This window comes from Aquarana catesbeiana, linkage group LG08, assembly GCF_042186555.1.
Source record: "Aquarana catesbeiana isolate 2022-GZ linkage group LG08, ASM4218655v1, whole genome shotgun sequence".
Taxonomy (NCBI): domain Eukaryota; kingdom Metazoa; phylum Chordata; class Amphibia; order Anura; family Ranidae; genus Aquarana; species Aquarana catesbeiana.
The window spans coordinates 18,743,717-18,761,746 of record NC_133331.1 but is presented as its reverse complement, the minus strand read 5'-3'; the positions used below and the strand labels follow the sequence as shown (position 1 = coordinate 18,761,746).

The window sequence follows — 18,030 nt, the reverse complement described above, 5'->3', positions numbered from 1 at the left end:
CACATGTCCAGTACCTGAGAACCTCTCTGTATGACTGCTAAGACTGAGCCACCACCCCTACAAGGAAATATTCACCCAATTAATGTGTCACCTGGCCAAGAGACACTTTATTATGCATAAGTGCCAGTCTCCTGGGTAACTGCACCATATTGATTCCATTATGTCAATACATGTCACACATTAAAAACTTTTCCTTCTTTCAATTCCTCCCTCCAATAAAAGAAAACAACATTTTTTACATTTCATGTTCTGACGGATTGGATAGGTTATATTCCTTCCCCAACCTCCAACCCATTGCACATGTATTAATAGCACGTTTGCATTCATCAATGACAGGAGAGACTCCGGCAAAATGTTTCACAAGTCTTGTTGATAGGCACAGTCTTTCAGACTCAGCCTTAGCACTAAAGTGTCCACAAGAAAAAGAAACCTTATATTGCAAGTATTAATCTGAATCTTTTCATTTGTCCCTTCTCTCCTGAATGTTTATCAGAACAAATTTGCGGTGTGGTATGGCACAGACAAACTGCCAACCAGATAAACATCTGTCATCCATGTTCCAGAGACCTCTCCAATCACGCTTCACCAGGATTCTGGAAGTAAAAAACAAGAGCAGAATCAAATTCTTATCCACAATATCTGCTCACTTGCTATGTTTACTCATAGTTCCCTCCTTGGAACCCAGGAACTTAGTATTCCTGGCTTCTGCAACTCTGAACAAATTATCAGTACAACCCTAAAATGGGTCCCCATGGTATGATCAAAAATAAAAAAAACGAACGTAAATGTTGCTTCTCAAAAATTCTCATTTTAAACGCTAAAAAAAAATGCATTTATCTGTCTATTAAAACCTATGCACTAACTCCCCTTTCAGGTGGACAAAGCCTAAACCTTTTGTAACTTTTTCCACCTGAATGAAAATAAAAACAAAGAAAAAAAAACTACAATAGCTCCAGTGGCTAAAATGGCTTCCTACCAACTCTTGTCTTAAACAACATGTATTCAGCTGCTAATTGAGGACATATCCAATTATCTCCCTTTCAGGTGGACTAAACCTAACAATTTTTCACTTGAACAAAACAAAAATAATATAAATGAATAAACAAATAAAACATTTAAAAAAAATAAAAAATAAGACATTTAAAAAAAATACAAATATTTAAAAAAAATTAAAAAAGATTAAAAATATAGAAATTAAAAAAACAAAAATTTAATAAAAAAAATTTAAGAGAAGAGAAAAAAACATAATAATCATAACAGAAAAATGTGTAAAAAAAAATTCAGAGGTTTATCCTTGAAAATACTAAAAATATATCATATTCCAAACATAAAAGGGCAAATCTCTGAAACTCACATCTAAACCTTATTCATAGCAAGGAAACATTGACCAGAAAATTCTTACCATCCATGCAGCTCACTAAGTGCTAACATTGTTTCCCCCAGTGCTATATTTGAATGACCATGCGGCTACCTCCATTCTGACTTTATGCAACTGTTCTACATAGTGATGCTTTTCCTGTCTTAATTGACTATTTTCGGTTTGTAGTCTCCCCATTTGGGTCTTAAAAGGGAAACGGGTTTGAGTACTATGGCCTCTATGCCTTGGATTGTTCCCCCATCTCGCAGAATAAACCTCATAACGCCTTGGTGTAGTTTTTGGGTAGTGCGACCTCCTTTGCATATCATTATTAACCAACCAAACAATACCTAGCGATGTGACCCCCGTTTTTACAAACAAAGCACTTGAGAGCTGGTCTCCCTGCATAGGACCTTCTCTGAGCATATGGCGCTGTAGTCTCACATTGTTGCATAACATTACTATGATCGGAATGAACAGATTTTACACTTTCCTTGTCTGAGGAGTAACTAGCAATGGACTCATCAGAAGTCCCAACTGTTTCAACTCCTGAATCAATTTCAAGCGCAGTTACCACACTTTTATTTAAATACCCCTCATTCAGATCTCCAACACTGATTCCCTTCCTAAACTTTGTATTTTCCAAGGCGTCTGAACTCCTAGTATCTCTTCCACCCATTATACACTGCATTTCCCTCATTCTATCTGCTGAGTTTCTCCATTTTGAGTTTAACCCGGGAGATAGACCTCTGTGCCTCCCGACTGGTGGTTGCAGTTTTTCACACAGTTGCTGGAAGCCATGCGCGGAGGAGTGCGCATGCATCCATATTGTTCAAAATGTACTGTGCCACCACGGCTTCCAGCCTGTTTGAGAGACTAATGGGTGAAGCGCTAATGTCAAATCTCCCCAAAATCTGGCACAGATTTGTGCGATCTTGTATGTGTTGTGGATTGGGTGCTACCCTCCATTTTTATAATTCCTAATCCTTGCCCAGTCCTTTCTGACGCAGGACTAAAAAGAGAGAAGAACTGATTTGGGGATTCTTCAGAATTGTCAGCCGAATATACTGGCTGATATTTGATCAGCATCCGGTCTCCCTGCTCCTGTGTCACAAAGGCATGTGTATTCTTGTTAGCACAACAATGGCTTTGCACTTTCTCCATTGCCTGTGCTTTCAAAGGTAGAATGGCATAATCTTTTTGGGCTAGCCCAGTTTTACATTCTTGTAACTCTCTCTTAAGTATCTCTATCGCAGTTTCATTCCCAGCCTCTCTCCTAAAGAAGCGATACATTGTTCCTTTAAAAAACATGTTTCCTTCAACTCATCCAATCTCTGTTCCAATACACATCTCTCAGTCACTAATTGTTCAATGTGATCAGCAACATTTGCATCTGCCTTTGCAACCATTGCTACTATATTCTCAGTTACACTTTGTACCTGCTCCAAGAATTGCTCTCTCTCAGCACACCATTGGACTTCATTTTCAATAACATGCTTACAACATTGGCCATCTTGGCTTTCCTGCCTTTTTTCGAAGACTTATTATGTTTTGCCTCATCATTACGAATATTACATTGTTTCAAAAGGTCATTGAATTGGTGTGTTAAATAATTCTCACGCATAGCCATGCTTGTTTATAAGATCTTCAATGACTTCCTATGATATGCTAATTAGCCTACACTGAAGTTGCTAAACTAGTCGCTTACACAATATACACAGAGACAGAGACAGACAAAGCTGTTTAAAGCTAAAAGTGACTTGTAGTCCCTCAACCAGGAGACACGCACAACTCACGTGGGGAAAAATAAAAGTAAAAAATAAACTAAGAAAAAAAAGAAAAAGAAAATAAAAAATATTAAAAGAAAAAAATTAATAAAAAAAAAAATAAAATCTATATCTCTCCCACTTTCTCCTCAAAGATGTGTGGTTTATCCTGTCAATCTGCAGGCTATATCAGATAACCAGGGGTGACTAATGCCTCACTCACCAGTACTCTTGACCAGCTACAAAGGCCTAACAATTTGCATTAGCAATACAATAAACATTAACACATACATACATATATATCAGACAAAATATCTCACCAGATTTTGCGTGTCCGCTCACCGATGAAATATTTCATAGAACTTTCAGGACCATTCAAGCAGGGCTTCAGAATTCACAAACCAGCGCAAATCTTGTCCACGGTAGAGAAGGCTTTCAGTTCTAGGTGTAGTTGATTCCTTAGCTTATAGGGACTCAAGACAAAAATACATTCGGGTTTGGATTCTGTGCAGAAATAAATTCCACACGCCTTCTGGGGTACCAAATGAAGTAATTAGTACAAATAAATATTATAAAAGGGGTGGTTATTTCCTATATCTATTTCACCTAAGTATTAACTTGTCTATTCCCCTAGTTAGCTAGTCTATTAAAACTCTGACCACATGTTACTATTGATATCACAATAATACAAGGTTAGCTATGAAACCAAGCACACGGCTTAATAACAAAGTGTTATTTATTTCCCAAGAAAATAGGAATACGCTAACACAAAATACTATTACAAACATATACCAATAGACCACATAATACAAGAATATCAAAGATATTTATCACAAGGCTCTCTGTGAGGCTTTGTATCATCGGGCTAGACTCAAATGTTAACCACTTCCGAACCGCCGCACGCCGATGTACATCCTCACTTTTTTTGTTATGACAGCAGCTAGCTGCCATAACCCCGGTATCCCCGTGTTCAGCCGGCGGTTTCGCCGCGAGATCACTTTTATCGGTGGCAGGAGGGCCCCCCCTCCCCCCCTCCCGCCACGATCCACTGCCTTCCAACGCTTACCAGAGCTGTCGGCAGCGGCGGAGGCTATCCGGTCCTTCTCAGGGCTGTGCATGGAGATGAGTGAGGGGAAGATGGCCCCCACCCATCTCCATGACGACACTGCAGGGCGGAAGCGACGTCAAAACGTCACTACCGTCCATAGCTCTTAAAGGGCCATTTTATTTTTTTCATTTTTTTAAATGACAACATTTTTTTTTATTGCATTTTAGTGTAAATATGAGATCTGAGGTCTTTTTTGACCCCAGATCTCATATTTAAGAGGTCCTGTCATGCTTTTTTTCTATTACAAGGGAGGTTTACATTCCTTGTAATAGGAATAAAAGTTACACAATTTTTTATTTTAAACAGTGTAAAAATAAAAAACAAAAGGTAAAATAAATAAGAAAAAATTTTTTTTAAACGCGCCCCGTCCCGCCGAGCTTGCGTGCAGAAGCGAACGTATACTTGAGTAGCGCCCGCATATGAAATCAGTGTTCAAACCACACATGTGAGGTATCGCCGCAATCGGTAGAGCAATAATTCTAGCCCTAGACCTCCTCTGTAAAGCAAAACATGCAACCTGTAGAATTTTTTAAATGTCGCCTATGGAGATTTTTAGGGTAAAAGTTTGTCGCCATTCCACGAGCGGGCGCAATTTTGAAGCGTGACATGTTGGGTATCAATTTACTCAGCGTAAGATTATCTTTCACAATATAAAAAAAATTGGACTAACTTTTTCTGGTGTCTTATTATTTTATTAAAAAAAGTGTATTTTTTAAAAAAAAAGTGCGCTTGTAAGACCGCTGCACAAATACGGTGTGACAGAAAGTATTGGAACGACTGGCATTTTATTCTCTAGGGTGTTAGAAAAAAATGTATAATGTTTGGGGGTTCTAAGTAATTTTCTATAGAAAAAAACAGTTTTTAACTTGTAAACAACACATCTAAAAAAAAGAGGCCCGGTCCTTAAGTGGTTAAAGAGAGATAGCCATGCAATAGCCACCAGGCTCACCATGCTTGAACCAAGAACGAAAAGGGCTGAACTCCTTCCTGTTTTCCCTTTTCTATACTTCAATCATACACCATCCAGACCCAACCCCAGTGCCATCCCATCTAGACTTTTGACAAATCAGTAATTACGGGGCAATACTTCCCAACAGACTGTCCGTCCTGCTGTATTGGCCTCTAGGGGCAGCATTGCCCATGTATCATGTCTCTGTATCCTAGGTCCCTATTGATCCTTTGATCTTTGTCACCCACCGTCACTGGCAGCTATGGTCCTTTGAAGATTGCTTTATAGCAATAGATGATCCGGAGCCAAGCCTTGCTAGATTTCAGATGCAGATTCTGATATGCTACAAGCTCTGATGTGTATCTGGTTACATTCCAACTCGGGGTCACCTGTCTGTATCAACCAGGTTGTGAAGGACCAGAAGTATGATATTAAACCATGTTGACTTCCAACAGGGACAGTCTCTCAAAATCAGGGACAGTTGGGAGCTATGCAAAGGTACCAAAACAGCAGGCATAAGATGAAGTCAGGACACAAGCCAAGGTCAGAAACAGGAGATCTGGATACAACAGGAGGCAAGCCAGGGTCAAACTCAGAAACCTAGGTCAGGTCATGGGTCACAGAAGCTGACGACCACTCAGAAACTTCTCCTCAGAGTGCTGTACGTTAATGAGGTGATGGGAGTCAAAGCTAGCATCAGACATGCACACTCCTTCATGCTCATGCACATGAGCATGAGTACAGGCATAAATGCACATTGCCCTAAGCCTGCATAGTGAGCCAGGGGTTGTAATATGCATGTGTGTAGATCTGTGGGCACAGCCATGTACTTGGTTTTCTGAATAGCTTTTGTCTAGGTTGGGTGTAAGACTTAATAGGAAAAAAAGGAAATTTCCACTTTAGGGAAACACACAACATTTAACAGCTCAGAGAACCTTTTCCAACCCCGTCTAGAACTAAAAAATAAAGTCTTGATTGGAATTTGTCTTTATGCGGAAATGCAGTGGGGTAAAAGGCGCCAACAGCGTCGGGTTCAGAGGGTGGAATGTAGCCTGGCAGTCTGGTCCAAATGGGGAGGCTTTTCGATGAAGGATTGTGTGTTCCCAGCCTGTCCCTACTCATCCAGAACCTCTCCCTGTTGCTAATCACTTTCCCTAACAGACAGGTGCTCTTTCCCCAATCTACTACTTGGCAAATGTGTGCCGAAATCTGGAGGCAGGGACTTAAAGGGACTCGGCTGACCCAAGTTGATGTACAGGGGTCACCTGAATGCAGCGTAGCCAACCAAAAAGCTGCCTCAGGGAACCATAGAGAAACCAGGTTTCCCTTGACTTCCTCTCTGGCTGCAGTAACATTCTGGTCGAGGGCCACCTACAGTGGAGAAAGCAGACTTCACCTGCCTATAAGCTGCCTATTGTCTCCCAAGATCAGGCACCTATTTTATATCAAGAAATTCTTAGGAGCTTTCTGGGCAACCTTTTTTGTCGCTTGCCACCACTTTACTGGGCCTCAACAAAAGTGACAGTAGATCTGCTCATTGTTACTGCCGTCACTAAAGGCTGAATCAACTGCATTTTTCCCCCACATTGGGACATTTGTACAGATGCATTAAAATCTTTTCTGTGAGAAAGAATGAAAGAACTACAAAGCTCCAAAAAACACTTAAAGGTTGCTCAGTATTAATTACAAGGGGCGGTTAAAGGGCAACTCCACTTTCACAGGAAAAAAATTAGCAAATAAAAAAAATATTAAAGCATATACAATTGCAAAACAATTATTGTAACTGAATGTTATTAAAAATTAGCTTTTTTCAGTCTGCAACTGCTGTAATTTTCTGTAAAATGCAATAAAATATGGCAACCTTGGGGTGTTCTGTACACAGATGGTATACAGAGAAAAGCCCTGCTTGTGTGATTGGCTCACTGATTTTCTCAGGAGATGCAAGTCAGATTTTAGATATCCCCTGCAACAAAAATTTCATTTTTGGTGAGATAATCCCTAAAGGAAAGCACGTCTAAAGGGATGCAGACTCTGCCACTTTCCTCATTAGAGCCTTGCAAGTGCAGCAGCTAATTGACAATTATAAAATCACTCCCATTCACATTCACTGCAATGCACATGGACACTGATAAGTAATCAAAAAAATAGGATTTTTGCCCGGATCAACCAATAAATATTAGCAGTGGTGGCTAGTTTCAGCGGGTAAGTATAGACATATCATACAGACACAAAGCCTGGATGCAGTTCAAGTTGGCCTTATAAACATATTGCAAAAAAGAGGGGAGAAACAGAGAGTTTCTCTAAAGAAGGTCAACAGAGAACACTATTGTCAATTACAAAACCAGCTTTATTAATTACCAAAAATTAAATTACCAATTAATATACCAAAGGTGAAAATATAAGCAATATGGACAGACAGTTATCACAAACCAATTAAAACATGGACAACGTTGTCACAGAGGGTATTAAAATCAAATGGGAGCCGCGGCTACACGCCCACTCATACACATCATACACTCTAGATATGGGGTATATTGAACTTAGGATAGTTCTGCACAATAGGTTGGCAATTATTGGAAAGTATTCCCGATATAAAGTATCCAGTTGGGCAGGAACAGTCCTGTATCACTAGTTTGAAGGTGTTGTGAATGGGTGGGTGATCTGACAAATCGAAAAGGCATAGAGTTGGACCATAGATGGAGCGATCTCTCAAAGGATCATTGCACTCAGTGATTGCTTAGACCACAGCTGATGAGTAGATTGCAAGCACTTTCCAGGTTGCAGTAAGATTTGTTATACAAACATCTACATAGGTAGCAGGGTAAATGTCCTTGGAGACAGCATTTAAGGAAACATAGAAAAAACTGACATACGTGTGGTTGAAGTGCTGAGCAAGGTAAAGGATCTCACTGACCGCACTGTATCCGTCGTCAGACTATGATAGTCCTTGATGTTGAAGTCTCTCTATGGACAGGTGCTTCTGTGTGGCTCTTCAGAAGTGCAGGCTGGCAGGGATTCGTCTCTCACTGCTCCTCACCGTGAAGCCGCCAAAGCACCGCCGTCGCCGTGTAGTGCGAAGCTGCAAAGGAAAGCCGATATCAGCTGTTGGATCAGCTGTTAGGTCCGTGTGAGGATGAGTCAGATCAAATTGCGCGCGGCTCCCAGGAACGTGCTGACGTCACACCGCTGACGCGTTTCACCAGCCAATAGACGCTGGTTTCCTCAGAGCTAGGAGGGGTCAAGTGTGGTGAGTTTAAATAGGCATTAAAGAGTGCAGGTACTATTTATATCCACTAGATGTCAACCATAACCCCTCAGTGTAAGTCATTCAGCAAACAAAGCGTACATTCTAATTACATAATTAGGATAGTGATATTAGCTGTTTACGAGATAAAGGCGGAGAGCATATAAAAAAGAGGTAAAAAGAATATTTTAACAATTTTTTGAGAATCAGCCATGGAAAGAGTGAATTATTAGAAGTAATATTTTATAATAGGAATTTAATCTCTTCAATTAAGAAGCATTGTTTATGTTTCTAGGAAGGATTGTAAGCTGTATTCAGTGTTTAACCCCTTAGGGGCCAGAGAATCTAAATAGTACGTCCACATTTTCTCCTTTTGCAGGAGTATGGTGTCAAAATCACCCCTTCTAGGGGGCAAATTAAGCACATAGATCCCTTTAACCATGAGGCCTGCTGGATTACTGTCGTGATATTTGGCAAAGTGTACTGGGATAGGTCTGTCATCATCCTTATTTTTTGTTTTATTCCTAATGCCACTGATGTGTTCGCTGATCCTAATCCGGAGCTGACGTTTAGTTTTTCCTATTGCAATCTACTCATCAGCTGTGGTCTAAGCAATCACTGAGTGCAATGATCCTTTGAGAGATCGCTCCATCTATGGTCCAACTCTATGCCTTTTTGATTTGTCAGATCACCCACCCATTCACAACACCTTCAAACTAGTGATACAGGACTGTTCCTGCCCAACTGGATACTTTATATCGGGAATACTTTCCAATAATTGCCAACCTATTGTGCAGAACTATCCTAAGTTCAATATACCCCATATCTAGAGTGTATGATGTGTATGAGTGGGCGTGTAGCCGCGGCTCCCATTTGATTTTAATACCCCCTGTGACAACGTTGTCCATGTTTTAATTGGTTTGTGATAACTGTCTGTCCATATTGCTTATATTTTCACCTTTGTTATATTAATTGGTAATTTAATTTTTGGTAATTAATAAAGCTGGTTTTGTAATTGACAATAGTGTTCTCTGTTGACCTTCTTTAGAGAAACTCTCTGTTTCTCCCCTCTTTTTTACAGATAAGTAATCAGCAATTTCTTCAGAACAAAAGGGAGGAATCTACAACAAAGTTTGTTAAAATCCCTGCAATGTACATCGATCACCCAGAGGGGAATGTTTTTTTTCTCAGCAAAAGTGGAGATACTCTTTGAGTCATAGTATCCTGGAGAAAGAAAGAACCTCATTGGTTGATCCTAGGTCCAATACAGTGGAGCTCATATTGCACTAATGGGTGCTTAAAGATCCATGACAGCTGTATGCAAGATGGATACACATTAGGCTGCAATTTCACCAAACCAGTGGCATTAAACACACAGCCACTAAGGCAGGGGTCTCTAAACTATGGCATTCCAGTTGTTCAGGAACTACAATTCCCATCATGCCTAGTCATGTCTGTGAATGTCAGTTTTACACTGCCTCATGGAACGTGTAGTTCCACAACAGCTGGAGGGCCATAGTTTGGAGATCCCTGCATTAAGGCATACAGGATTGATATGTTCATCTATTTTCACAAGTCCAAAATTAAGGATACATTCTTTGTTATTTGGGATTTGTGACTGAGGTGATGATACGTAAATCCTTGAGCACAATGTTGAACACATAAGGCACCACAGACCACAAGACTTCAGCTAACTTTGGCCAGTCTCAGTGGCACTCCCCCCCTCCCAAAAAAAAACATTGAGCACCAGCCACCACTGGCCAATTTTTTTTCTTACCGAATAGCACTACCGTTCTACCAAACACTCCACCATGCTTTGTACCTCCAGCAATTCAACACAGCCCTGTACAGTGACAAATACTGTGCTCCAATCAACAACACTCATGCGCCATGCTGATTGGAGTACAATAGTTGTGACTTTGCAGGGGGTGTGTTGGACTACGGGGGAGTCCACTGCTTTCACAAAGTCTGCTGCTCATACAGTACTCAGCTTCAGCAGGCTGCAAGGGTGGAGGAGTTTGAGGGGTTAAGTCGAAAATAAAAATAAAGACTACTATAGATTTAACTATTTACATTTCCTGACTTTGTCTGAGCTGTAAACGTCTGGGCATTTGGGCAACAACTGAACTTTAAATTTCCTAGACAGACAATATAACAATACAATTCCCTATTTCTTACCACATGCTGATAACTCCTGTAACATTTTGGGTTTGTGATTAGCAGTGTCCAGGGAAATTGCTAATTTGAGATGTTCTTCTTCCACCTTCTTGTCATTGGACACATGGAAATGTTTTTGTTACTCTTTTGTACTCTATAAAGAGAAAACACATAGGAATGAATGGAATATCTTTGTGAAATTGCATTTGTCTTACTGCAGGGAAATGGACACAGGTGAACAGATACTTGTGTGTATGACCATTTAAAGAAATAGTTTTTTTTGCTTTGAGGTCACATTAACCAACACCCCTCTTCCTACATTTGCATTCATTTTGGATAAATAGTAGTCTACATGAGGTTGAAGCTTTTATATAAATCAGTGGCATTAAAAGACAGCTATTGAGGCATAAAGGATGAGCAATCTAAATCTAAAAGGCTCATAAGTCTAAAATGAAGGATTATTTTTTGTATTTGTGACCGAGGTGATATGCTGATACTTGAACCGAATGTTGAACCTATAGGGCACCACAGACCGCCAGGCTTTTGCTAACTTTGGAAAAGTTTTTTTGACTTAATAGCACTCCTTTTCTACTCCAAAACTCCTGTGATAAACTAGAAGTGCAGCAAATAATACAGAACGTGATGTGTGGGACATTTATTGGGGAACTTGGAAATACAGGAGGGGGTAGCAATGGAGCACAGCAAGGAGAAAAAATATTTCTCCTTGCTGTGCTCCATTGCTACCCCCTCCTGTATTTCCAAGGTAAAAATATGGCAGAGCAAGGAGAAATAGTCAACAGGGGTAGCATTATGGAACAGAAAGGAGAAATAGTCCATGTGGTAACAATATGGCACAGCAAGGAGAATAAGTCAATGGGGTGCAAAGAACAATTCAGAGAGAACAAGGGACAAGCGCCAACAGGGACGCAGGGCAGTAAGCACATTATAAAAAGTCACAGGGCAGCTGTTCACAAGACAATAATTAATTATAAATGGTTCACAGGACGGGCATTTGAAGGGACTACTCACACCGATGGCTTTTGACGGTCATGGAATACTAAGCAGCAGGTAAAAGATCGGAGTGGGCACAGGAGACTCTTGGATTCAGGTGATTAGAGAGGGCAGGCCCTGTGCATCTAGCCATAGCTTGGATTGCACCCAGGCAGCAGGGCAGCACAAGGCTCGGAGGACAAGAAGTAGGGTGATCCCCATAGTGGGTTCTGACAAAGTCCTTCCAGGAGTTTGCTGGACCAGGGAAAGGAGGAGGTCCATGTTCAGGTTCACTGGGTAATAACTGAAGGATAAGAAGCCCCGATGGCACCCAGAAAAGGCTCTTGAGTCAAGGCAGGCAGAGAGGAAAATGCAGGAGGCCTGGCTGCAGTCTTGGGACCCCACAGGTTCCCACAGAAAGGGGTCTACAAAGTGGGAGAAAAGGAGAGTCCTAATGTCCAGAAAGCAGCACAGACAATACAGAACTAAAAGTCCCAGCAGTTCCAATGTCCATGAAGTAGCACACAGCTTATGAAACTATCAGCCTAAGCAGTTCTAAGTACCTCTGCATTAGGGGTGGTCTGGATGTTCAAATCGAACATTCACTGGTGGGAAGTTCGCCCACTCCAGAGTGCCCCATAATGCGAGATCGCAGTGCATTAACAGCTGCTGATTCGCCAAAGCATACGCCTGACCTGCATGCTTTGGACAATCACAGCGCCAGGGCCGGATTAACATAGGTGCTATTGAAACTGCAGCTCCAGGCCCCCTACCTTAAGATAGGCCCATTTGCCAAAAAATAAAAGAATAAAATAAATCCTAGGACCTATGGTTCCAGAGATACGGGGCTCCTTGTGCAGCCTGTCAGAAGCTACATACAGAGTGGCCAGTTTACATACAAGCTGGCACACTCAGTTTGCAGCAGACTGAGAGGATGAGCTCACAGTGCCTCTCATTTCTTGTCTGAGGCACTGAGCTCAATGGACAGCTTGAGTCCTTGGACCAATGGTACCATTGTCCCCAGCTGTCCAATATCCAATAAAAATGCTGCAGTGGAGGCACGCCTCTCACTACACTGTCATGGAAGGGGGCGTGTGTCTAAAATACAAATGCTCCCTTCCAGCCCTCTTAATTAGAAGGAAAATACATGTGTTTATGGGTATAAGATTTACCCACAATCCCATGTTTTTCTCTCACAGTTAAGATGGAGAATGAGAATCTGCTGCTGCTGAAAAGGTACAAGCTTAATCATATATTATTATGATATATGTTATAATTTATTATTTATCTATTTACTGTGAAATTACTGATTGGAACTTCAAATTTCAGTAATTTGTAAGTTAAGCCACCTGCTTGAGTACAGTTTTTGAAAATATAGTAAATTACCTTTAAAATAATATATAATCATTATTTGTATATGTCTTACTTATGGTAATTAACCCCTTGCCACCCAGGCCAATTCTGGCACTTCTCTCTTACATGTAAAAATCATCATTTTTTTGCTAGAAAATCACTCAAACCTCCAAGAACCCCCAAACATTATATATATTGTTTTAGCAAACAACCCTAGGGAATAAAATGGTGGCCGTTGCAACTTTTTAAGCTACACAGTATTTGCGCAGCAATTTTTCAATTGTGTTTCTTTTGGAAAGAAACTGTTTCATGAATAAAAAAAACAAAAAGCACTAAAGTTAGCCCGATTTTTTTGTATACTATGAAAGATTATGTTACACCGAGTAAATAGATAACTAACATGTCACGCTTTAAAATTACGCACACTTGTGGAATGGCGCCAAACTTCAGTACTTAAAAATCTCCATAAGCACGCTTTAAATTTTTTTACAGGTTACATGTTTGGAGATACAGAGGAGATCTAGTGCTAGAATTATTGCTCTCGCTCTAATGATCGCGGCCTATGTAACCTGTGTGTATCTGGCTCTGATACTAGCCAGTGCCTCACCAGCCACTGACCTCACCGCACCTCCCTGACCCAAATCTTAAAAACACATTTGGACAGGGCTGTACAAATGCCGTAGCTCTGATGCTTTACTTCACAGCTCACACCCCCCTGCTGACAGACCTCTCTCGCCAGCCTGTCCCCACACACCCTCTCACCTGCAGATTGTGGATGGGGGAACCACTCCCGCAGTGTTATTGTGTTCTGCCAGTGGGGAGCCTTCCCTACCCACACAATACAATGATCAGTGTTGCTAACTATAGCTGGCAGCACTAATTGTTTTGGGAAAAACCTGACAGGCTGGTTGTACTCAAGTCGATGAATAGATTGACTTGTTAACAACCAGCTAGCCCATACATAGATCGACTATGGCTGGTCTCTGCTTAATTGGCTTAATTTCAATCCATGTATGGCCCGCTTGACCACTACGCAGTCCCTAAACATCTTTCCACAAACCTTTACATTTTTCCTTCCCAGATTCCTTCATCCTCCTCACCTGTACATAGTGCCTGGTGTCATACCCTCCACACTTCTCTCCTATACATAGTGCCCGTTGTCATGCACTCCTTTCCTGTACATAGTGCCCACTGTCATAGCATTCACATTCCTCTCCTGTGCATATTACCCACTTTCATACACTTCTCTCCTCTACATAGTGCCCGCTGTCATACCCCCCACAATCCTCTCCTGTACATGCTGCCCACTGCCACACACTCCTCTCCTGTACATACTGCCCACTGTCATACATTTCTCTCCTGTACATACTGCCCACTGTCATACCCTCCACACTCCTCACCTGTACATACTTCTGACTGTCATACACTTCTCTCCTGTACATAGTGCCTGCTGTTATTCCCCCACAATCCTCTTCTGTACATACTGCCCACTGTCATACACTTCTCTCCTGTACATAGTGCCCACTGTCATACCCTCCACATTCCTCTCCTGCGCATACTGTCCACTGTCATACCCTCCACACTCCTCTCCTGTACATATTGCCTGCTGTCACACCCTCCACACCCCTCTCCTGTACATACTTCCCACTGTCATACCCTCCACACTTGCCTCCTGTACATACTGCTCAGTATCAGACCCTCCACACTGCTCTGCTGTACATACTGCCCACTTTCATAAACTCCTCTACTGTACATAGTGTTGGCTGTCATACCCTCCACATTCCTCTTCTGTGCATACTGCCCACTATCATACCATCCACACTTCTCTCCTGTACATACTGCCCACTGTCATACCAACCACACTTCTCTCCTGTACATACTGCCCGCTGTCATACCCTCCACACTCCTCTCCTGTACATACTGCCCACTGCAATCCCCTCTACACTCCTCTCCTTTTCATACTGCCCACTGTCATACCCTCTACACTCCTCTCTTGTACATACTGTGTACTAGCATACCCTCCACACTCATCTCCTGTACATAGTGCCCTCTGCCATACCCTCCACACTCCTCTCCTGTACATACTGCCCTCTGTCATACCCTCCACATTTCTCTCATATACATAGTGCCCGCTGTAAAACACTCCTCTCCTGTACATACTGCCCACTGTCATACACATAGTCCGTATAGTATATATAATGCAGTTCAGAGTATATAGTGCAGTGCAGAGCAGAGCATATAATACAGTGTATTGAAGTGGTTAAGGGGAACCTTATGACAGAATTTCAGAAAATAAATGGCATAGGGTCCCCCCTTTGGGTCTGGCATAGATTTAAAGGGGAATGCCACGCCAAAATACAATAAAAAATTGGTGTGGGGTCCGCCCCAAAATCCATACCAGACTCTTATCTGAGCAACCAGCCTGGCAGACCAAGAAAGGGGGGGAGCGAGCGCCCCTCCTGAACCATAACAGCCGCTTGCCCTGAACATGGGGAGGGTGCTTTGGGGTCCAAGGGCCTCTTCCCCACAATCCCGGCTCCCCCTTTGTGAATGGATATCAGGTACATTGTACCCCTACCCATTCACCCAAAAAAGTGTCAAAAAGTAAAAACCACAACAGACAGTTTTTGACAATTGTATTGTGTGTTACTCTCACACCACCACTATGAAAAATAAAGTGCAAATTATACAGGAGAGCTGCTCTCACTAAATAGCATATCCATGGCTCATGAATGTCATTGTAAACAGAAGGTAGTGTTGAGCTGTCAATCAAAGTAATAAATAACAATAAAGTGATTCCTGTGCCAAAGGTGTAACCATGTGTCTCAAGGGTGGACACCAATGAATCCGCACACAAGTAAAAACATAATAATCGTGATAAAATAAATTGAATTTCTTCAGTGATGAATATCCTTAATATGATAATACAGTTAAAGTGGTTCTAGTGCAATAATAGATGATAAAACCATGTGTCTCAAGGATGGACACCAACTGATCCGCACATAGAAAAAATGATGACCGTGACAAATATGAATACATATTCCTTCAATGAAAAAATGTCCTCAATATAATCTAGATGACTGTATGTGATATATCCCTTCACCATTGATTGTGAATGTTTATAATATGGGGTGACTTAATCTCTTTCCTCCCGTGTCACCTCTGTGCTCTCTGGTCTCTCCCCTTAGATATGCTTGAAAACAGCATATGATGATATCTCTCAAAGATGGCGTAATGGTGTAAGATCGCCTCTAGGGGTCCTCTGTAGGTATTTCCAATGCTTTGCTCTCTATTATAGTAGTGTGGTTTCTCTGTTATTCACAATGGATCCTCTTCAATATCCTCCCAGTGAGAATGTGTGAAGAAAGACGAATGCTCTCGTAGTGTGATACCGTTTCAATAGGTTTATTAAAAGAATAACAGCATAAAACTCACATTTAAATAGCCGAGAACCAGCGAAAATCCACGAGTGCCGAACTTGTTCCCTATACGGTGTCACTTCCGGTATACCTCCACTCGCGCCCTACGCATTACATCACGCCCACGTGACTTCTTCAGGGGATAATGATGGGTATGGGAAGTGTCCATAAATAGTGTGTTAAAGTCAATGACTGTGACCAATTTATTTAAGCCCTATATAGTTATAGATTGTATAGATTGAACACTATGAAGTATAATTAATTAAATCAAAATAATTCTTAAAATTAAAGGATGTGGATCTGAGAGGTAGATATTTTAATTGTATTGTATAATGAAAGACAGGTATTGTGTGTAGCAAACATTAAAATGAGAAATTAAAAATCACGAATAAAACAATTGAGGTCAAATTCTGTTTAAACCACGTGGCGTACGTGTATTCATAAGAAATATCTATTTTGATTCGAGCTGACTGAGGATCCTAACCTCGTGGCTCCCCCTTGTATGTCTTGTATATGGTTCTTTACCCCAAAATTTCAAATGAATGGGTTTTTTTTGGTGTACTTTGGCAAAATGTTTGGACACGTTGTGTTTGTCATAGCCTTTCTGTATGTTCTGTACATGTTCTCTGATTCTCACTTTAAGTGGTCATTTAAGTCTCACTTTAAGTGGTCTTTATGTGCATCCTATGTACTGGAGCCCACAACTGCATTCCAGGGCATAGACTGCCCCTTCTGTATTGCATCCTATGAACTTGTTTATATTGTATGTGGTTCCTGTACTAGTTGATATAAAGTTGAACTTCCTTTCATTAGGACGCTTAGTATGTATACACATAACATTTCTTACAAGGGTAAAAATCTTTTCCTGTAAAAAAAAGTGAAGGACTTCTTTGACGAGTCTATAACGCTCTACAATCTTATCTCTAATTGTTGGGGCCTTTTTATACACGAATTTCAGATGATCTGGTAATATAGTGTAAGGATGCTTATCTGGGGGGGCGTGGCCAATGACCGGGATGTGAGGACGTGCAAAGCCTGAGCTCCGTCCGTCTCACACAGATCCTTCAGCCATCCTGTTAGCCCGGCCACCATCCACAACCATCCTCAAGCTCACTAACCTCCCAGGACTCCAGAGCACCTCTGACCATGGTGAAATACGGTCCGCCCATGGAGGAAACCTCGGGATTCGGTCCGCCATCGCAGCCATGCCCGCCGCAGCAAAATGGCGCCGGCCGGCTCCACGCTCAGAAACAAGGTCAGCCATCCATCTCCCTGACAATCCAGCAGCATCGAGGGAAGGGTGAGTCACAATATACCCCTGGCGGCAGCCCTGAAGACCCCCTTCTATCCTCCTCCCCAGATGACATAGACTCAGTGTCTGATCCTAATGCTGATGCGGCTGCAGGCCCTGCAGAGCCCTCTCTCTCACAAATCATGGAGGCCATACAGCACAGCCATGCTTCCCTTACCACACAGATGGATGCAATTAAAACTGATCTATTATTCCTGAAGCATGATGTACAAAACCTGAGACATAGAGTGCAAAATGCGGAACAGCGTATAGGAGATTTAGAGGATGACACGCGCCCTTTGCAGGGATCTGTAAGGGAGTTGCGCCAGGCCCAAGATTATATGGCTGATAAGCTTACAGATATAGAAGACCGTCTAAGACACAATAATCTCCGTT

At 41.6% G+C, this 18,030-nt stretch overlaps 1 protein-coding gene across 2 annotated transcripts in view; it reads right to left on the bottom strand.

The window, feature by feature from the left end:
* Positions 1-18,030, bottom strand: part of LOC141105622 (C-type lectin domain family 2 member E-like) — a 68,153-nt gene that overhangs the window by 21,878 nt on the left and 28,245 nt on the right. For both annotated transcript variants that reach the window (XM_073595579.1, XM_073595578.1), the window contains exon 2: positions 10,603-10,735. In XM_073595579.1, the coding sequence (XP_073451680.1) occupies positions 10,603-10,627 (25 nt within the window). In that variant the 5' untranslated portion in view covers positions 10,628-10,735. The remainder of the gene's footprint in view (positions 1-10,602; positions 10,736-18,030) is intronic.